This window comes from Charadrius vociferus, unplaced genomic scaffold (assembly GCF_000708025.1).
Source record: "Charadrius vociferus isolate BGI_N301 unplaced genomic scaffold, ASM70802v2 scaffold296, whole genome shotgun sequence".
NCBI classification, from domain to species: Eukaryota; Metazoa; Chordata; class Aves; order Charadriiformes; family Charadriidae; genus Charadrius; species Charadrius vociferus.
In genome coordinates this window covers 654,079-677,466 of record NW_009648972.1, presented here as the reverse complement: position 1 = coordinate 677,466, position 23,388 = coordinate 654,079, and the positions used below count along the sequence as shown (strand labels likewise).

General features: G+C 37.3%; 1 protein-coding gene across 2 annotated transcripts in view; it reads right to left on the bottom strand.

Annotated features, from left to right (window-relative positions):
- CCSER1 (coiled-coil serine-rich protein 1) overlaps positions 1-23,388 on the bottom strand; it is a 644,956-nt gene that overhangs the window by 360,827 nt on the left and 260,741 nt on the right. For both annotated transcript variants that reach the window (XM_009887738.1, XM_009887739.1), the window contains exon 6: positions 22,762-22,839. In XM_009887738.1, the coding sequence (XP_009886040.1) occupies positions 22,762-22,839 (78 nt within the window). The remainder of the gene's footprint in view (positions 1-22,761; positions 22,840-23,388) is intronic.

Sequence of the window (23,388 nt, the reverse complement as noted above, 5' to 3'; positions counted from 1 at the left end):
CGCTATTCTATTTTTTTAAGCTCTTTTTGTACAATAACACTCCTAGATAGAGACATTGGCAGTAAAGATGGCAGATTACCATATTTTCATCTGAATTTGGCATGGCCATATAATAAAGGAATGCTAGATAATCACTGCGGTGGTTTGATTTTTTTTAAGGCAAGAATTGCTACACTTAGAATATTATTATATTACAAATATGCAAAAGTTAGTTGCTGAATTGTTTGAGCGCTGGTGAATTCTGCTTTTATGTATCACGTTCCAATAATTAGAAACTTTCCTCAAGAAAGCAGTCCTGTTCAGTATGGCTGCTTTTGTTTTGAAGAGCACACTTTCAATGACTCTTGGATTTTATTTCCCCAGCACTGAAAATGCCAGAGGCAAGCAGTAATGAACTCAAGCATACATGCAAAGATAAGCTCATGCTTATATCAGACCTACTTTTAAGATCATAAAAGGAAGTTTTTGCAGCTGAAGTTACATTTTCAAAATATTTATTAATTCAAGAAGTCCAGTATGTCAAAGTGTCTTTAAAGACCACGTGCAGAAAGCCTCTTATGTTTTAAGCAAGACATCAGAGGTGTAGAAATAAATTTCATGAAAATTGAAGGATACTTGATTAGTACATTTGGGAGAACTACTGTTAAATCAATACATTGACAAACACACTAAGGTTATATGGGCGTTGCTAGCAGCCTCTTAGATTTCACTTGCTAAATTTATTCAGTAAAAAGTTGAGAGCAATTTACACATTGTGGTGGCTTTACAAAACAAGAAAAAGAAGATATGAACTACAGTAAATATGGACTTGAACAAGCTTTCCAAACAGAAGTGAGAGTTTTATGACATTGCTTCTTTAGAAATCTATTTAATGTACTGAAATAAGTAGGTACCTTGTATACCACTTGGAATGTACGTTTGGGTGTGCATTTTACAAACAGTGTACAATTCTCAAATTCTTTTTTCAGACAAACGTGTTTCTCCACATGCTGTGTAAATTGTGCAGCTACTTTATAATACTTAACTTAGATAAATACCTACTGTAACTACAGTAAATTTTCTTCTATTTTAACTATCATCAATGGCATAGCGCAGTGAATGCTTTTAACAGATATTAAGCACTTTCACACATTCAAATGAATCAGTAATGGATTTTATAGTAAGTATTAGAAATACTTTGGAAGGCTTTGACAATATGTGTTTGCAGACCAGCCCTCAAAGAAAAAGGTATAAGCTAACTAAAATGTAAAAAACTCTTGACATTTTAATCTCAAGCACTGTAGCTGGTTGCTCTACTTGCAATTTTCAAATTAAACTTCCCATACAAAGCTTTGTTATGTACCAGAGGCTTTTAAGGGATCTTTCCTTTGGTACCAACAATTCTTAAAAGACCTGACTTGAAGAAAGTACGAATATTTTGCACTCAAAATATCATTCTTTTTCATGTCTTCAGCTAAGCAGCAAAAACTAAGGAGCTTACATCAGCGGGCACTTTTGAGAAGTTAAACTAAAACCAGCCAGTCTTGAATAACAACATCTGGAAGAGCTACATTTAAGAAAGAAATTTCCTTCCTGAAATCAGCAAACCAATTTCTTTTTCACTTTACAGACACTTAGATGGGTGAGGGGGGCAGAAACAAAAGAAAAAAAAACCCAAACAGGGGAAAAAACCAACTATTTGTTTTACTTCTGACAACCTTGAACCTTCAGCCACAGCTGTATTCTCCTGATTCATTTTAGCATTGAACTACACACTTGACTAAACACCCAGTTCGTCTTCTGTATCTCTGCCCCTTCCTCCCCCATGGGGGACCCAATGGTGAAGTACATTTTCAGGTTATAAAATAATAGTGATTTTCATTTGATTGGGCAGAACTTTTTTTTTTAAGACACTGCTGATGCATCCCTTTTTGCACAGGCAGAATTTTACAATTCAAATACAATGCTTTCCCAAGAGCAATAGAAAAAGAATGTTTCTGCAGAAACTTACTGCAAAAGCTCCTGGAAAGGTACACTGAATTCATTTGGTTTTCTGAAGAATTAAATAAGAGACTTTAAAAAAGAGCTCTACCTTCTTAGCAGGGAAAAATTATCCCAAATAATTTGACGGGAAATGGACAAAGGGCTGCGGAGATATTATTTGGCATCACTCTCCATTGGAAAGATTTAATACATGCAAACTGATGTGACTATAATGGAAAGACAGAATTTTTCCCCCCTTAGCATCAGCACAAAGATTAGAATTGAAAAAGACAGCTGCAAGCATGAAGTTATCTACCCAGGAAAAACACAGCTGGCTTCGCAGCTAGCTCAAACTCTCACTTCAAGTACTCTTTGTCCATTAACCTTGATTGCTTAGATCAGGGTAGGGCAGCTTCTGTTCCAGAGCCAACTTGTTTGTTCAGGTGAATTTTGGACGAGTTACTATTTCCCAAAATAGTAAGTAGGTGGCATACACCAAATAATGGAGAAAATATTGGCAACTACAGGACCTATCAGTGAGAGAACCTGCAGCTCTAAGAGGTCACAAGGACCCTGCTCATGAGTAGTTCTCTCATGCTAGTACAGACCACAGCTGGAATGATCCTGCTCCTAGTGCAGGAGCGTCTCCTACACAGCCAAGGCCTTTTCCACAGAAACGACCAGGGTAAAGCTGCCTCCACATCACCATTGTGAGGGACTCTGCCCTCCAACCCATCCAGCAGTCTCTCACTAGCCTCCTTCTCCAAACCTACTCCTTGCTGCCTGAAGGGGTTCCCTCTTCCAGTCCCTGTACAACAAAGGCTGGATAGAAGGGAATTTGGCAGTAGAAAGCAAGCTACTTTCCAGTACAGACTAAACGTTGCTTCAGAAAACTAACCCTGCTCCTGTGAGCCCATCACATATAAGTCAGCCAAACCAGCATTACAGAACTGCAAAGCCATGCCATTTCCATACAGATTGGCCAGCTAGCTAGAGAAGCAGAAAACCCTTGACTTCTCTCCCTGTTCTGACTTTCTTGCAGGTGGGGTATGGCTCATCAGCCATTTGGTGACTATCACTAATTTAGGTATCTTCCAGTACTCTTTGCCATGTGGTTTCCCCGCTACTTACAATCTTTCCGCTGTTCTCAAAAAAACATTCATGCCTGATGAGATGTATTGTCCCATCATACCTGTAATCTTTCTGTTATGACACATTTAAAGTTGTTTTTTTTCCTCTAACTTGTTAATTACTTTACTAAAAGTTAATTTTGACTGATTTACTGAAACACTGTTATCAGGCTCTAATTGTTACAGAAATCTGATGGATTTATTTAGGAGCAAGAAATTAGTGTCACTGTAACAGAATTTGAACATGGATCTAGCTGTCTTCACAGGCAGTTTCATCTGTCAAGTGATGTTGTAGTCTTGCTTTTCATAGAGAAATTATATCTTCCTTTCACTTCTGAGTGAAGCATCAGCTCTAAGATTATTTTCTTCTGAAAACAAATAGGACCAAGTTTTATGAGTATGAGTTTTGGTTGGGGTTTTTTTGTTTGTTTGGGGTTTTGTTGTTGTTTTGGGGTTTTTTTGTTTGTTTGTTTTTTTTTTTAAGTTGTTGGAAAGATGTAACCATATGTCATCTTTACCATTACGTGACATCTTTACCCCTCTGCCTGTTCATAGCCCCTCATCCACCTGGGTGACAAGAAAATGAAGGGATAAAACCAGCAATTTGCTAATTTCAATTTCATTATCTGTTAAACAGGAAAGAAGTGTTTGTTTCCTCTTACGATATGAGGGAAGAGGGAAGAGGAAAGAGGCTTGAAAAGAGAGAAAAATTGGTAATGAAATGTTGCTTAGAATTCAATGTATTAAATTATAAAGACCCTTATCCTTAACTTTCAGACTTTATGTACGTAATGTAACAGATTACTACTAAGAACTTAATAAACAAAATTCTAAGATTAGCAGCCTTTTTCAAATGTATCCATCTTCCGTTATTTACAGCAGCTCTCTTGATCCAAACTTATTCATTAGGGGACAATGTTCCTTAGAGGGAAAACTAATTTTCATTGAAACTGTCAAATAGGCAGTTTTTTTTACTCTGATCATATGCATGAGATTAAAAATAACTAGAGCAAGGTGATTCCAACATGTTTCCTGTAATGTAAGGTGTCAACCTTTATGAAGCTCTTATGTTCATGATAGGGAAAAACTAATTAAGACATAGCTCTATTAGGCAAGACATCGCCCATCCCTTTCATGCACACCAGATCTAATCTTACCAGTTTGATTGAATATCCTCAGACCTGCCAAAAAGTAGTAATTAAATCATAACAATCAAACAGTCAGATGCCAGTGTGGACTATTTGATGTGAACTAATATTCTTATTATCAATTAGCACTCCCATGGTTTTCGGTATTCAGCCTGCAATATCATGTTAGCTGCCCTATTCTTATATATTTTGGCATCTAGAACGTTTGCAAGTACTAATATTTTGCACATCTACCACGGCTGCCTTCTGAGCACTTCAAAGGATTAATAAAATTAGTCTCACTATGCCACTAAAAAGAATAAATGTACTCTGGCAGTTCTGCAGATAGAATTTAAATCACCTACATTATCTCCTCTAGGAAGACATGTAGCTTCTGGGACAGAAGATCTGTATCCTCAGATTTTCACTTTTGTACCTTAAACCCAAGGCCATCTTTCTCTATAAATAAACTACTAAAATAGCACAAGGCTTGCACTATTTGCAATTTAAACACATTTTTGTAAACTGCAAATGGAAATTCCCGCCCCTGCAATCTTCTCCCTCTTGTCCACCCAGAAAGAGAAAGAAAAATCCAGTGCTACTTTTGAAAAATCACAGGTAAATGCAGTCCTTTCTTCTTCTGAGGCACTTGATAAGAACCTTTGATTGACATTTGATTTACTTCCCCCCCTCCTTTCCCTTTATTGCCCTTTTCTCTCGTGAAACAAAGGAGAAAGAGAGGATGAGTAGGCTGCTGTCATCAAGAGCTACACAGATGCAGCTCTGAACAAGAGCAGGTGTAATTTAAAAAAAAAAAAAGCGCCCAGGAATTGACAGCATATTTACAGTAAGTATTTCTGTAAGAAATATATACCTGTATCTGTGAGTGGGTATATATCAGGGCAAAATCAGTTCCCAAGTGAATCTGCTAGTAAACTTTATAGTAAAATAAACTTTATATTAAACTTTCTAAAAACTCCATAAAGAAGTCTGAAGGGTCTTTAACTCTCACAACCCAAATGGCTCTGCTAGGATTAAAACAAGAACACAACTTTTCAAGAAGAGAAAACTTCTGAGCTTTCTAGGGAGAACTGAACAAAACCACAGCCACTTCTCAGCTGTCCCCATGCCAGAGGAGATCCCTTCCTTGCTTTGCCAGCCTGGCTTGAGCAGCCCCACTCACCATCCCCACTGAGCTTTGCCCAGGGGCCCGAGGCTGCCTGTGAGGACCATCTGGCCACCCCCACCACAGGAACATGGGCTCCCCACACAGCCCCAGATCCATGCTGTGTCCCTCATCTGTCCCTGAAGGGAGGAGGCGATGGCTCCTCACCCTGGTGCAGGCTGGCTAGCTCTCCCAAAGGCACCAGTGGCCACCCCCAGCATCCAGAAAGGGCCTCTCTCAAAAGCAGAGTAATGCTTGTTTGTTTATATGGACTTCGGTAGAAACTTTTCTGGTTTCTTGAGCAGAAACGCATCAATCATCTCACATAACACTACACTACCTCCCACACTCTATTACTAAATTGAATTTGCTCCTTGACAGTGGTGCAAAGCTGAACTCTAGCTGCCTATTGTAGTCCTGCCACCCATAATGCTTCTCAGGTAAGTCTTGCAGGGCTTCTCTTTATGTACCAAAGTCCCACTATCTGAGAAACTACATCCTTATTCCTGCCATCTCTGCTCTCCATTGGTTATTCTTCCAGTGGGAGCGTATTCTAGTTGAAGCTGGATGCTTAGATAACTTCGCTCTAGCTAGTCACACAGTGAAAAAGAAAGGGGTTTTTGATGAATAGAGCTTACTGTCACTTTAAGTCACTTGTCTTGGGCTTACAGTTCAATTAATAATTTATTCGAATGAGCAGGTCCTGTGCCAAGAAACCAGGTCCTGCCCTTTCCTCAAGCCCAGCTTGTTCCCACCTGTATGCAAGCAAGCAGAGTCAATCCAAAACAGGGATCTCACACACTGATAGGTGTGATGGGAGAAGAGGAAGAGGCTGGAAACGTGACTGCTTCTTCTGGAAGCTTGAGATTATACCAAATTCAAAAAGAGATTAAGCCAGAGAAGCACCAAGTAGCACAGTGGAAGATCGCGAGATCTGGATCTGTCACTGACAAGCTGTTTGATTCAGCCACAGCTCCATGCTGTACTTATCCCTTTTATTTTGTTACTTTAAATTAGAAAGTTTTCAAACTTCTTAAACTGAAGAATAATAATCTACTTGTTAAAGAAAAGAACTAGGGAAGTTCACACCTCCTGGTTGGTTTATGACCTTGAGAAAGCCACCCAACAACTCTGTGCCTGCAGAACAGAGTGTGGCAGTCCTGCCAATCTGTACTATATATACATTGTTCCAGTGAGTTTTTTAGGTTTTTTTTTTAGTTGTTTTTTTTTTTTAAATACTCTTAAGAATTTCACGCATGAAATAAAGATTGACAAGCGTACAGTTCAAGATGTAGGTCATCTGCTACACAGATGTATTTTACATTCCTTCTCTGAACAACTTCTTTTGGTCAAAACAAGGTCATTTTGGATTATCAAATTCTATTCCGGATTATCAAGTCTTCTCATTTCAAATTATAATGGACGGTATTGATCCATGATCCTTACATTTATTTATGTGTTCACAGTGTTTTTCACACAACTCAAATACAACGAAGAAAGCAGCCATGTTCCATCTCCATGAGAAAACAGCACAGGTCTTCTACAAAACTGTGGATCCTTGCTCATGTACCAAGAGTCCACTGTCGAACACAGCTCAGCAAGAAGAGAATCATATAGCTCTGACCATCACAAAACATGCCTAATTCTGTTAAGTGCAAGAAATCTAAAAAGTTACTTCAAGTCTAATAATTGTAGCCTAATAATTACTTAAATAAGCTCTAGCCTAATAATTATTAAAATAAAACTTTCACAACTGTATAGTATGAAATATATTTTGATGTGCTTCAGTGATACAAGAGATCTGTTGCCTTAAAATGATTTGTATTTACTTTTCCTGGATAATTCTTGATCATTTGCAATTCATTAAATACAGAACTCTCGCAGTCTCCTGACGAGAAAAGTAAGGTAGCAAGTTAAACCACATGTGACTCCAGGGCACACAAAAGACAAACCAGAAATCTAACACCTTACATCTAACACCTGCTGAGTATCATGTTAGCTAATATGACTTAATGATACATCCTTTCTCTAGTGACCACATACTCTGCCCATCTGAATAGGTCTGTTAGCTTTTGTTGGCTTGCTCCCATCTGACATACAAATAACAGTTGGTACACCTAAAAAAATGCATAGGAAGTTATGTAGGTACATTAATGCTTGCTGTATCCTTCTTCAGATAAGGAATAAAATAGTTAACAACATGGACTTTTACATTAAATTTTAAAGTGTCAGTGGGTGTCCTCAGTTGATGCCTCACAGAGAGACGATAGCTGTCATACAAACAATATTACCCTTACAAGTATATTATTTTGCCAAGGCTGTAACGTTGTCATATTCCTAGGTAACTGACTAGGGGTTCATACCTTTTAAAATCTCTTTTGTAGTCATTTTATCTATCAGACTTTCATTCAGCCCTTTTAAATAATTTTACAGCTAGAGTTGCAGCTTAACTAAACTTCAGTAATTTCTGTAAGGTGTTTCTTTGAAGTATGTTGCATTACTGCCGTTTCTGTTACACCACGATACCTGTAAATACTAATTTTCATGCTAAATGGTTTTAATATCAGAGATGGCTATCACAATTTGTCAAGAGCATTGAGCACTTTCCTTTTTGCTGAACAACAGCGTAACAAGGGGAGATGAACCTACTCAGCAGGAGATTCTCAATAATACCACTGGGGACAAGGCTACACTGCGGCCAAAGGAATTGCAGTAGGAAATGCAATTAGCTCTCTGTAAAAATGCCAACAAGCCCCAAACTCTTACTTTTAAAAATTCAATTGCCTAAAGGACTGGTAAGGAGTAAGAGTCAATCTACAAGAAGCTTGTATGACACAGTAAAGTTTTGTAAGATGCTCATTTTTTCATGACGTCCTCCTGCAGTGGCGCAAAAGGAATACTCCCCTCTATTCCTATTAGCAGCGTTTCTCATCATATACTGTACAAGCATTTTTATTTAAAAACAGGATGAACATCAACTGTCACATTGCAGACTGTATTTGAACCCTTTTTAGGTAAAATATTTATAGAGGGTAGATTTTCTGGTGTTAGCCATGGGATATTTTGTGGAATAGTTTTGTGCTGTAAGAGTTGGTATCACGGAGACAAAACTGAGTCAAGAGGGCAAAACGATGAACATGCTGTTATTTAAGACAAGACAGGAAAGAAAAAAAAAAAAAACACAGATGGAAAGAGCTACCTGATAAATACAGGGCAAAGAAAGATGGCTTCTGTTGATTTAACCTAACAATTGGTGAATTCCACTCAACATCTTGGTTGTAAACATTTTGGTTATGCTGACAAATGCTGGGTTTTGCTCAACAGTCTAATGCTCCATTAGTCACAGCCTGACAGAGTCAGGATTATTTTTTTCACCCCCATAACACCCACATACCAAGGAATGAAGATGTTACTTGATTCATCTAAAGAAATTGTACTTCTTTAACTCAAAGGACTCATAGGTTACTTCCTTTGACCATTCTTAAGCCTAAGTTGATTTTATGAAAACTACATCTCAAAAAACTACATCTGCAAAAAAAAAAAATAAAAATTGCTGATAACAGGCTGGTATGGCTGAAGAGTAGCGCAGCACAGCTTATGTATATTGTATATCTGCAGGGATATCTTTTCAGCTGAACCCTTTGATGAATTTCCCTGGCAGCACTTTAAGTTTTGTAACGTAGAAAAGTTAGGTCAAAAGTCTCTCTTCTACATTAATCTGCCTTCAGACTGATTTAATGCAGGTATAAAGTAGAACATTAGTTACATTGATTAGGATGATAATTTTAATTAGTACTTTAGTCACTGCTCCAAACTATAGGTCAGTGGTGTCCCACAGTGCACATATGCTTTGGAAGAGACTTGGGGATGCATCACTCCTTCATGACACAGGAGAGAAGTGGCATGGTCCATCTGACATTAACCATCCATCCACTCACCCATCCATCCACCCATCTTGAATTGGACACCTTTGAAACAACCAACTGCCGGGCATGGGCTTCCTCTGACTCTTGCTGTGTGAAATAAAAAGCCCCAAACCTCTGGCCTGCAAGAGCTTACAGAATTGCCTTACCAAGCTCTCCAAACACATAGAGCAGGTGCTTCGCTTGCTTCTGATCTTTTGTTTGACTTAAGTCAAATCATTGTTTCTTGACTACTTGTTTCTCTGCCATTAGGCTCATGCTGACATTAAATACCACCTTTGTTTGCAGTCACATCTTTCTTACTTTTCTCCTGACAAATTAGCTACAGTCAGAGGTATACAAGCACCTGACAAAGAGATCAGCTGTACTCCAGTTCACAACATTATGTTTAGTTATACTTCTCACCCTGCCAATACGGCCTGAAGGGATGAAGCCACTGCAATTGGACAGGCAAATAGCAACCTCTTAGATATAACACAGAAGAACATTTGATGCACTTTAAAACATAATCATAAAACAATTTAACTTAATCCGTTCCCTGGTGAGGCGTACACTTGCTTAGATTCAGTTAGTTTTGCCATTTGGACCCTTCTGGGAATACTCTCAAGCTAACTGCATCACAAAGCTTGCCTGCACTGTTGCTTTGAATGATTCATGGAGGTGTGCAAGGCATTCCTACAAACAGGTGAGCAATTATGATTTCCTTAAAACACAAAAAAGGTTATGCAAATATTAGAGACAGGATTGAATACAAATGGACACTTATAACTCATCTCCTTGTACCAGAAGAGCAACTAATTTTTTTTTTTAGCAAATGCCTGCCATTTATATTCCCACACTTAAAGCTTGCCATATACAGAGTCCCGGGGGGAAACAACATATAAGAGGGGGAAAAAAAAAAAAAAAAAAGAAACTCACTTCCATGTAAGATGGGAAGGACTCTGTAGATAGAAAAATAATAAAGAACTGTACACAGTAATATTTAGCACTCTACATATTCCATTAAATACTACGATGCAAACTTGAAAAATAGTTTTTTCAAGCTATCTTTCCATTCCTACAAGCAAAGAATTTTTAGTATTACACAGAGAACTGACACATCACATAGTATCAATTATTTCTCTGTTTAATGCTATATTGAATTGAACGTTATCGTAAAAGACAGTAAATATTCCTCAGGTACCACTTCTTTAAAGGCGAATTATAATTTCCCACACGTGACTGAATGTAGAGATCTGTTTGCAGAGCGAGCTTGGCTCCCCAGTTTGGGTGGCAAAGGAGTTCCAGAATTCTTGTTTTGAGTGGGAAGATTAGCCCTTTGAGTAAGTCACAGGTCAGTGAGGAGTAACTAACAGCTAGACATTGAAACCAGGAAAAGCAGAACCAGTTCCCCAGCCTGAGACCAGGACAGTTCCGATAAAGTGGAAATACCTCAAGCCTCCCTCTGTGAAAGAAAGATAACAATGCCTCTTCATCCTATAGCAGTATTATGAGAATTACTGTTTGCAAGAGCCTCAGCCCCTCAGAATTGATATTTATGATGATCGGTCCCCTCAAATTTGTATGCTGGAGATATCCACATGATATGTGAGTAGCATTTGTATGATTGCAGTACTGATATATAAAAAAATGACAGCTTCATAACATTTGTTAATCTTTTCCCAATTAATTTCATTTACTCTAAGGACCTCTTTCTATCTAAGAGGTGCATACCGCTTTATAAAATAGATGAAACCCAATAATAATGTTGTTTTAATTTATGGACAGATAATTCTGTGGGTTTTTTTCTTGTCATGATAAGGAATTATCATTTTGCTAACAAATTTGCATTCATCCTCATGCATCACTGAGAATAATTATGGAAATCAGCTGAAGTGTACCAGAATCAACCATTCTGTGGCTGTGGAGGGAGAGAAGATAAAGATATTCAAAAAAGGAGAGTGAAGCAAAAGGCTTAAAGGATTAATAACTTAAAGGCCTGTAAATATTATTCATTCAAAATGTTTGTAAGCATGGCAATAAACATCAAATACACAAACTTGCAATTGACGGAGCATCCTCAATAATATAGCAGAGCATAAAGCAAAATAATGAAGATACCAATAAGCCACAAGTGCCATTCTGGTCATTTCTAATTATGACAAATACCTTACTACACAGCTAAAGGCTTCGCTGCTTATCACTAGGGGTGGGTGAATGACACTGCTTATGATCCGTTTGTTTCATGCCTGTGCAGAACACGAGAATGTCCCAAAACATTTGACATTTCCATGGGACAGGAAAAGCGTTTCTCATCCAAATTTAATTCTGTATTGATATGACAACTAGCATTCAAGTGGTCAGGTTCAACGAACTCCTTTCCTTTCCACAAAAATCCCTCCTCTTGCTGCTGCTCAGTGAGCAGAGCCCAATACGGACAGAGTAGTGAATGCCCATCCAGAACTGCTTGCAGAAAGCTGCTGTGCTATTGAGCTTGCAAATCCAGGAACGTTTATTTTATGACCAAAGAGACTGAAAATTTGATCAAAGTCAACTGACCTACAGAAATCTAAACAATCACTCAGAAACAATAAGTTGTCAACATTATATTCCTACTTTCCTTCTCAAACAGTATCCTACTTCACAGCTGCAATGCCAGCCTGAAAACAATATTTAATATCTTTAAGATTTTTCTTTTGTAGTACTTAGAAATTGGTAACGTGTGTGTGTGCGCGAAACTCCTAAACTCTTTAACACTGGCACGCCAAATTAACTACATTATTTTAAACGTTCCCTGTCACCAGTTTTATCCCTAGTTGTCTTTTTCATGTTTTTATTTCATCTATTTTTATAAGATACATGATTGTACCCTGCAGAGTTTTAGTTAGTGCATGTTTCCTAGGCATTTTAAATTTGATGCAGACATAGCAGCCTGTGAAAGAGGTGGGGCTCTAGGTATTTTAGTGAAAGGTAAACAAAAAGCTTCAACAATAGTAATTTCTTGATGGTGCTTGTAAAAACTTGATATTTAATTGGTCTCAAAACCAACTCTCTATTTCCCAGATCCAATCTTCCCTTTGTTCAATTTTGATAAACAGATTTTCTTCCTGAATTTTAATTCTATTTAGTGATTTATTGAAATAAACTGGCTATTTAGGCATCTTCTTAGAAGTGCAAGAAACAAAGATTTGCTCTGTACAGTCATGTGGACATGTGCTTCTCCCTTTCACATAAACATTAAACTTCACTCTGTTTTGGAAGGATCCTGCCACGTGGAGAGGGGAAAAAAAAAACTCACGCCTGTTCATTCCTTTCTTGGTTACTGACAATATTCTGAAGTGTAACAATTACAGCAAATGGTAATGTTGATTTCAAGCAACAGAGACAGTCAGACAATAGAGGAACAAAACCATTAGGGGATTAAAAGCCTGTTCTAAGGTGACTTTAATCAAATTTCAATTGAGGCTACACAATACTGCTGAGAGAAACTACTACAAGAGTAAAGAACTGGCTCGGAAGGATAGGAGGTCCCTGTCATTACCAATTCCTAACAAAGAGCAACCATGTTGCTGACAGCGATGAACTTTATTATCTGCTGCCTAGGAACTGCACTACTCAGTATCAATGGAAGCAGATTTCTTCTATCCCTTTTGAAATCCTCAGTTCTATACTTAAGGATACCTATCTATTCATTGTTTGCATATCCTGATGTATCTGTATATCCGCGATGCCCTTGCTAATCTTAATCCCATCAAAATCTACAATTATTTGGACATAAGTGTTCATTGTTCTCTGCTCATACCAAGGTCAAAACCCGTTAGAAATTAACTACAAAGCCTGATCCTATGAAGTGATCATTTTATTACAAAGGAAAGCCGCCATTTATGACAACAAACAAGCATCAAGTTTTACAGATACGGATCTGGGAATCAGATGTGTCTATGATCTGTCACGTACCTAAAGACAACTTTTTTCCACTCTGCCCTTATTAGCCTAATTTGATCTTTCAGAACTCCATTTCAAAACACTAAAATCTATCACAAGGTGATCCGTAACAGTGTACAGCTCTTCTCCTCATAGCTGTGTAAGTTTAAAACACTTAAAAAACGTTATCCAAATTAAAACTGTATTATTCCTTCTCATCTATAGCATTCACCCTTGTTTGAAGATAGAGAAAAAAGAGAAAATTTTTTTTCTAAGAGAAAAAAAAGGAACTATAGCATTCACCCTTGTTTGAAGATATCAAATCTAAGAGAAAAAAAAGGACGTTTCTTCCTTGGTTCATGTATTCCCTCTGAATGTCTGTCAGAAAATCTGCTGAATTATTTTGTTCATCATTCACCTGGTCAGAAGATTTACAGGCTTTTTTCCCCTCTCCCATTATCCACTCTTTCAAGCACAAAGACAGTGCTTTTTTTAGAAACAGCAATTTGTAAGTGAATCATATCCACATCTGTTTATTAAAAGTGTTTAGAAAAGTATATTATCTATAAAATACAATATTTTTTAAGTCATCACAGTCATCCATAAGCTACTTGAAGTAGGAACGGCATTTTCCTATACGTGATCCCCATGACAACAACGCAATATACCCACAACCTAGAGATGAGGCTTTCAACATTTTAAAAAGAAAGAAAACGGGCTCTTTCCATTGTCCCCATCCCTAACAACTTTCAGGATCCTTATTAATATCTGATAAATGAAAAAGCCTGAATAAATGGATTTCTTATTATACACATACAATGAGACATAACTTTCCCGCATTAAGAGCCAGATTGCGCAGCTACATTTAAGAACCCTTCAACAAACAAACAGAAATATTCTTTTACTTGTCCTGTTTTTAAAAATTCGTGTAAAAGAGGTAAAAGACAACTCGATGACTCTTGAACAAACGATGAGGCATGAAATGGTCACCTTAAACACACAAATTTATTTCATTACCAATCATTAGCGTACCAAACTGTACTGGAAGCAAGGAAAAGGGCAGAGAGTAAATGGAATGCACGTGAGATAGCTTGAAATTATGGTACATCACACCTTTTAGAAACAAGAAACTTACCCAAATAATACTATAACCATGTTATACTTCCAATATTTAAATACAGAGAAAATTGCTTTTTTCCACATAGAACTAGTTTAACTTTATACAACCATGCAAACATTGGTGGCAAGAGGAAAAGCATTTGGGAAATTCCAACCAAACATTGCAAGTCACCTAGTCCAGCTGTATCACACAATCAAAGCTCCCACATAAACCAGTTTCCTCAGCAAAATTAAACAGCCCAGCATAAGCACATGGCTTTCAAGGGAGATTATAACTTACCATGAGACAGAGCACGACCTACAGACAATCTCAAAGCAAAAAAAAACAGGAGTACAACAAAACTCAAACTACAGCAAGGCAGCATTCATCACCTCTCAGTACTTTGTCTGCTGTACTAGAGCAGCAGCTGGAGGAAAGGCAGGATATAGCTGGGTTTCTTAAGTGGCACAAGGTGTCTGTGTTTCAGTAATTAAAGCCTGCCTTTAATTTCAGGTGATTAAAATTAACAGAATACATCCCAGTCTTCTTAATGGCTGTCTAAATTGCTTACCAAAATATCTGTCTCTCTAAACTCTAGGAGAGCATTATCAAAATCAGTCACTTTTTAGTGACATACTTTTGAGACATCCAACCTGATAAGAATTTCAAAATGCCAATGCTGCATTTTCTGCAGTAGAGGATTATGTTTGAAAACATGTGTCTAGGTCATTAACATTACTTATTTAGATAATGGCAAAGTTGTTTATACATGTTTTAATAGAAGAGTCAAGGAACTTTTTAATGGTTGTCTTCCATTTGCAAACTTATTATTTGATGAAGCCAAAGGTTTTTTTCAAAAACATGTTAAATTTCCGTGCAAGTGTCTTTCAGAGGTTTTCTGGATGGAAAATGCAATCACTGGCCAGAAAGAGAGGGAGAAACCACTTGCTACTGTGACAATACTCATATGAGATGTAGGAAACCAATTTTCAAGTCCTCAGTTTAATTTATTTGAGGAAGAAAAAGAATGTATTGTTCTAACACATACTGGAAATGGAATCATTATTATTAAATAAATTCCTGCATTGCAAATAGTCCTACATTTTGATTATATTGAATGAAATTTATGAAAACACTCCAATTTTATCATATTTACTACAATACAACCACAAAAAATACTCTTGGGTTGGAACAGTCAATATGGATTTACATTTTCACCTCTAAAACAATTAATGGGGTTAAAATGGTCAGTACAGATTTACATATTTACTTCTAAAGTAACCGATGCCTCTGACATAATCTATACCATCCAGGAACTGAAGGTGCATGCCACTGTAGTCAACGGGCACTGCGCCATTGATTTAGACAGAATTTAACTCTGAACCCTTTGGAATATTTCTGCTTACTAAAAGAACATCCATTACATTTTCCAAATGCCAATGCCCATACTTATTTATGCCTATTGGTCCCTAAACAAGGGAAATTAGGAGGATTTATTATCTGTGTTGAGATGATCAGGACGAAGAACTTTAAGTGCTCTTACTGGGGATATCGGGATCCTCCCATGCAGCTTCAAGAAAATCTTTTTTCATAGTCTTAGTGATAACATGTTTACAGGAACCTGTAATGCTACAAGTTTTATGACTTTTTAATCTTAGATATAGAGTACTCAGCAAGAAAAATTTACCCGGTAGGTATGTATCAGAATTCACTGTGTGTCTGCCTGAGGGAAGAAACCTGAATGAACCTCGTATTTACCCTTGTAGTACTGATTATATTAAGTTTTAAGTTATGCTGGTAACCCTGTTAACTGAAAAAAAAATAACGATGATCCTTCTGCATACCTTCGGTTGAAGCATCATCTGTACTTCTGGATGCTTTTGGAGATGTTGGTAAGACAGATATTAATCCTTTTTCTGTATGTAGCTCGCTTAGAAAATAACTGAATTTATAGCATTAAAAGCATCGATTTTGCCTAAGCCAAGGGCTTGCAGTTTCAAAGTACTGTAAAATAGCTTCATACCAGGACAACTGTACTTCCGCACTCACACAGATTTTTTGAGTGATCCCGCATCTCAGGTGTTAGGGCCTTCAGACATCGCCTCTCTTGAAGTATTTTGTCCTCAGACCAAACTTTGAGCTGCAAGCCCTGAAGGAAATGGTAATCTCAGGAAATACCATCTTGTGTTCAGAACGTGTAAATATTTGTCTGTATTCTCCACACATGAACCTGGCAGGTATACGCTACCCACAGGCACTCAACACCACTTTTGTCTGGGTCATAAATTCTTTTATCTATAAATCGGTCACTCAGAAAAAAATATCCTTTGAGGGGTTCTTGATATTCACTCTCTTCTACAGTCTGGTTTTTAACACTTCATTACACTTAGATTGGTTAACCTGGTTAACTGCCTGGAGGCAGTCTTTCGTCCTGGGCTTTACTCTGCCTTGGGAGATTGCTTATTTAGTCTCTTTGTTTCTTCTTGCTCACTCTATTTCCCCTGAGAGTGCTAAATTGAATACTTTCACGTAGGGAAGTCTAATAATCTGAAGTAGCTAAGCAGTAACATTACCTGAATGATTAACTCACATACAGTATTCCTAAAATGCTATAGCAGTATTTTTTAGATTATACAGTAGCTCCATTTTCTTCTGTATCTCCTCCTTTCAAAACCCCAAGGAAGAGGTAGATATTTCTGGTTCCATGGTGTACAGGACAGCTTGTTCAATGGACACATACAAGGTACACATAGAGGTGTTCAAATTTGGCCATAAATGTAGTGTATTTTCAATATCAGCAAGAAGTGAGAATCAACGGCAGACACAAACAGCACGTTGTGAGAGAGACAACTTGTTTCCCAGAATCAGTTTACAATTCAGGATAAACTAAGACTTGAAGGAAACTATTAGGTCAGGGGAACACTGGGCAAGTATATATATTTTTTAAATTTTTTTCTTCCAGTAAGCTCTGTTTTGATGATGTTGTTCTTTGTCACTCCATTTCAAGTCAGTCAAAGCTTAGGAGGAGAATTTCACAGCCAGATCCACACCCTGCTGGATGAGCTGATGAAAATATTACTCATGAAACAGGTGACGTGGTTCTACTCAGATGGACTTGCTGGAAGAGCCCTGTTCCTAAGGAAAACTGTGCGCAGAGCAACTGAGAAAAAGAGAGTGAATAGATGCACAGATGCTTCTTGCAACAAGACCCATAATACCTATTTCTCACTTCTACCTTCAGAATAAATTCAGTGCTTTGGCAGATCTCATATACTACGATAATAAAGACCGCGAAACAAATCAGATGTATGAGTCTTTTCTCGGAAATTACAAAAATGAAGACTTTCATCAAAGGCAGAAAGCCACTGTGATGACGTGACTTTTGAAAGTCTGTGCTACACCATAAGGAGTCCTAGAGAAAGCGAATATTGATACAGGGAATAAAGGTAAAGAGTGGGAGGAACTGATTAAACACTGAAGAATGATGACAGACTGGTTTAAAATAAGCTGGAGATCGGGGCGGCAGATTAGGAGAGGTGGGGTTGAGTGACTCATACTTCTATAACTCTATTCACTTTAGCAGAAATATCAAAAATATTTCTGTAACAAACAAAAACAAAACCCACAGAGGCTTCAGAGCTTGCGTGCTCCTCAGTGGAAGCAGAAATTCAGATGGAACGCAGCAATTCAGGTGCAACGTGAGAGACAAGAGCTAATGAGGTCTCCAGCCCATGAAAGGGGAGCACTGAACACCAAGCTGTACCTGCCCATGGGTCACAATGTCTATGAGATTATTTCAAAGTCCATTTTGAAAACAAAAAGAAACAATTCATTTAAATGGTCTTATTCAAAGAAGTGCCAGCAAATACTTAAAATATTGGAGATAGAGCATTTAAGGAAGACTGGGTAAACAGGCTGGCTGTGTGTCAACTAGCATAAGAAGCTTTTTGAAGTATAGGCCCCATTTGTTGTCATCATTGCTGACTAAGGACAAGAACTCATTCTTCAGCTAGACTTGTAAAGTCACACTCTCAAAGATAAGTCGCTTTGGCTAACCAGCAATCATTATTGTGACTGTCACATTGATTATTCCGAACACCGGCAGTAAAAATATTAACCTGATTATTGACCACATGGAAAATCCATCTCTTGTTAAAGTCGTACATACAAATGTCATGAGCTGCCGGAGAGTCATGCCCATTAGTGACTGCAAAGATCTGCATTTACAGAGCCTGTAGAGCTGCAGGATGAATGGCAGAACTATTAGGATTCCTAATAAAGTATAGATCTATACTTTATTAGACCTACAGAGGTGGTAACTGCTAAGGACTGTTAGCTTTTGCTGCTTGTGCTGGCACTTGCATTTCTTACTCAGGGAATTAGCATCAAGAGTATTAATTACAGAAGTCAGAACACAGTGAGATACATGCTAAAGGAAATCCTCAGCTCCCTCAAAGCACAAAGCTAAGAATGTAAGGATTTTTTTCTTATGTTTAATGCCAATTAGTAAAGCATGGTTGAGATTAATCATGGAATTGAAGTGCAATTAAACATTGCTATGATAAGTTACTATTATGGTTACTATTTACAACTTGGTTGTGGCTAATAACCAGTGAGACTGGTGCTCATTATAACAGATAATGTATAATTAGATAATATGAGATATCCTATGTACTAAATGGCTCTCATAGATCCCTTCTTAAAAGTGTCTGTCACTATATTTTAGAATAATTTAAAAAATAATAAAATACCATTATAATAAAGCACAGTATAATGAGTAGGAGAAAAGAACAGGTTCTAAAAAATGGATGAGGCATTGCTTGGTGAGGTGACCTTTCAGAAATATCCCCTCCTTCACTGATCTTCTAAATGAAAGGCAATATTATTTTTAATTACACCTTATGAGCATAGATATAAGTAGTCAATTAAAAGTCACTCACATCTGAGCCAGCTACAGTTTTGCTATCATAACAGAGAATAACACTTGAGTTAAGGTTGCATGACAAATACCATTCTGTTCTGTTGTATTTAACTTTTTCCCCCAAGATAAGGCTCTAATTCTTCAAGAAATATTATACAGGGACAGAAGGATAAATTTCTGTTCAAAGGAAGATTCCTCCCTACAGAAAAGTTTAAGCACAAAACCACCAACAAAGAACATGTTCTTTTGTGAAAAAAGAAATAAACTTTTCCCATAATATGGGGAAAGATCTTGCTTTTTAAAATAGCTTTAACCATGGAAAACAGCAGAGGATTGAAAGCTAGAATTTGACATAAAAATAACCCTCGCTAAAAAGAAATGCCTATGAGTGTTTTATCAAAAATTGCTTTTCAAAAGTGCACTGTCTGCATACATGTCTGAACAGGATTTTTGTTCTAAGCTTTTAAAGAGTACAGCTAGGGAAGACTGCTCCGAACACATGCACATTGCTAACTCCACAGGGAGAAGAATACCCAAAGCCACACGTAAAATTGGTTGTAATTCTGACTACTGTACAAAATTGCTCCTTCCTTAAGCAAAACGAACTTCCATTGCTACTTCACTATTTACAACAGCTATGGAGAGAAGGTTGCTGAATGGTATTAATGATACGTTTATGTGTTCATTTTCTCAAGGCTGCTTTTAGGATTAAATAGCACTGGACTTCGCTACCCTTATTTCTTAGTCAATTGTTTCCTATTCCTTTTGCTAGGTGTCACTGAAAATCCTTTAAAGGTACTGTCTTAACATAAATAAAACATAGTAATTCCATTAAAGTAATAGTATATAATAGACCCAGGTGGAGTATCTCTTGCTGTACTGGAAAAACTCTCCTCCAAATATTGCTGAGTATGGTCTCACATGATTTGGATCTTTCTGGCAGTACTGCATGTCACCGCATGAACAATATATTGTGAAAATGGCAGCTGAGTTCAGTGCTACCAGAGCTGAGATGCAACACGCAAGCACTCCCATGGGAGTGTTGCTTCCGACTTTCCTTAGATTTAATTCAAAATCTTAAAATGTTTCTGAACAAGCTTTTGATCTCCTTCATATTTATAGAGCACATATCCTGTGGGATTAAAAAAGACAGACATCTGTTTTGGTGAAGTTGGATGCAATAAGAGTATGATGACAGGATTTGCATTTTTTCTTTATGCAGAAATGCAGACTTTCTTTTGAAGCTGAATTGATAAAATCCAAGAAAGGACAGTTCTCTTTCTTGGTATAAAACCAGGTACGATTGAGAACAGGGGCTTGGTTTCATTTCACAGTCTAATATAAAAGCTCATTAGCTCAGAGATCTTCAACTATCCCAAAGAGACGCAGTGTTTATACTGCCCTGCTTCGTTACACCTGTGTTTTCAGAACCTCAGAATGGAATTTCTTTTTCAATCTTCATTTCTACAGCAAGGAGGCGGGAAAGGTTATTATCATGTTGCTAAGGGAAATGCATCATCCCATCATCCAAAAGCCAATATTATAGACTGACAGTATTTGGAGAGGGTTATGGCTTGTAAAGCCAGTCATTCACATTACTACTGGAACAATATTGCTCTCTCTTGGAATGAGTCAGGGAGAAACAACAGAAACTGTTACATTTTATATTACTTTTATTTCTACTTAAGGGCATTGGCTGTAAGATGTATTTGACTTTTTTCCTGGTCTGGCCTCCATTTTACTTGAATTCCGAAGGAAAATGTTTCCATTTTGAAAACTGACTGAAAATGAAAGATTAAATAATGCCTCCTACCTTTTTTTTTTTCTGTTTCTTGTACCATTTTCCTAACATAAAATATAAAGGAAGGAGACTTTTAATACAAATAAATACCTTCATTTTTTTTATTAGAGCAACTATTCCACTTCAAAGAAGTCATTTACTACCCATTTTGAGCTATACAAGCACCATTTCCGTTAAAAATCAATAAAGGCACTATGGTGTATTTGTCAGAGTGCTCCTGATGCAAACAGAGCTGTGTTTTCTTACCTCAGCTGAGAATTTCAGTATGAGAGTTTACTATAACTATTTCAAGTTACATTTTCTTACCTCTTACACCTTTATCTGAGCTGAGCAGCCCATTTCTTTGTATGTGACATACCTTAGTGGCTTCCCAGGCACAGTGACAAACAATAACTACTGAATCTGCCTTATAATGTCGAGTAGACTTCCATGTGTATTTAATGTGGTTTCCCAAGGAAAAAAAAGACTTGTGTGCTCTACTATCTTGGCACAACATTACTCAATTTCAGCCCAATCTGACTGAGAGCTAGGGGTCTTGAAAACATTCAATGCCAAAAGAGGAATGAGGACCAGTGAACAGCTGACCATGGATATCCCATCTGTACTTCCACTGATGAAACCACCAAGCAAGCACAGTCCTTCACCATTCTAGTAACAGGAACCAGCTGGCTAGCTAGCTGGTTATGAACTGCAGGGTACAACTCTTGCACAGACATAAAAAATATGAGGAAAAGACCAAACCCCCCCCCAAACAAACAAACAAACAAAAAAGACCCAACACATTTTTTTTAATGGGTTTGGCCGGGTCTGGAGGAGTCTGGTATTTCCTGTGATGGAGGCATGTGCAGGAGAGACGCAAACTTTACATCACCAAACTTCATTAATTCTACTTTCTCAGCTTTAATTCAGCATCGTCACAAAGTGACAGAAAACACAAGCCAAGCTGCTAATTGTTTTCATACAGTAGGTGGAAACTTACTGGTGAAAGAGGAAATTTTAAAAGGGACACTCCTGGGAGCGTAACGTTGTCCATATTATGACACACGTTTGAGACAACGGTGCTGAAAACCCAAGTCCCCTCTTCGTTGTCCGAGCAAACAGCTGGCAAGGCATTCGCTTTGGTTGCAGCTGAGTCAGGCTCTGTCTAAAGCCATTCTCCATCCAAGGGCTGGATACCATGAAGTCAGGTGAAAAAGTGACATAGGACCATTTATTCCTCACAGCTTAACCCTTATGAAGTTGCGGGTATTGTCCCATCATTTATTACTAAAATTAAGTAAAATGACAGGCCTGTGGCTTACACTGAATTTATGCCAAATCTGTTCTTTGACATATTTTCAACATCTCCTGTATCTTTGCGGTAACTAATCATTGTTTCATTAAAACATGTACTTGAAATGCAATATAAAGTGAAATCTATTGACAACAAATTACATAAATATATATAGAGGAATGCACATATCAAAATGTATCACTGGCAGATAAGATGGATAAAAACAGTCTTATAAATAATGGTTCATATCTCTCGTCTGCTGGAAAAAATAATCCTCACAAAACCAGTAACCTTTTTTTCTAGGTATTTCTTGAAAACTGCGTGGTACGTATAAGAATATCTGCTGATATCACAGTAATTCAAAGGAAGCACTAATAATAGCACTTCATAGTACACCAGATAACACACTAAGCCAAAATTAATATACAATATTTATTATGAAATTAATTAACTTTACCTTGAAAAATAGCGGCTCCTCAGGAAGAGGACTAACAGGGAGGGAAGTGGTGCTACTAGCTGGGCTCATGTCTGTACTCTGAAAGAAAAACACACAGGAGTTTGTATTTCCAATCAAGTTCTGTGGGCATTTTTTTACATTGGGGGGGGGGGGGGGGCTCAAAAAAAACACTGAAAATCCAACAGAATTAGATTGACATGGCAACTGCAATTTGTACTGTATTTATTTTTAATTAGTAAAAGTATTTCACTACTGGGTAAGTACTTTGCATTTTCTTTATTTTATATGAACTCCCCATTCAAAGACTGAAAATATGCAAACATACTGTGTCTACAAAAGAGTAATACAAGAGGATAACTGAGAATACAAAAATGTATTCACATAGAAAAAGTTATGATATACAATTATTTTTGTTACCATTATTTTTTGGATGGCCCAATAGTAAAGTTAGAATGCAAAATTAACAGGAAAGTAATATATTGCAGGAAAGTATTTGGATCAAAGTTTTAAAAAAGATAACTTTCACGAATCAATATATCTTACAAGCAAGCATTAATATATGAAAAGAAACAGTGAACAGCAAAGTTAATAATGAAAAAAAGTAAGTATGCTTCAATGGACCTATCC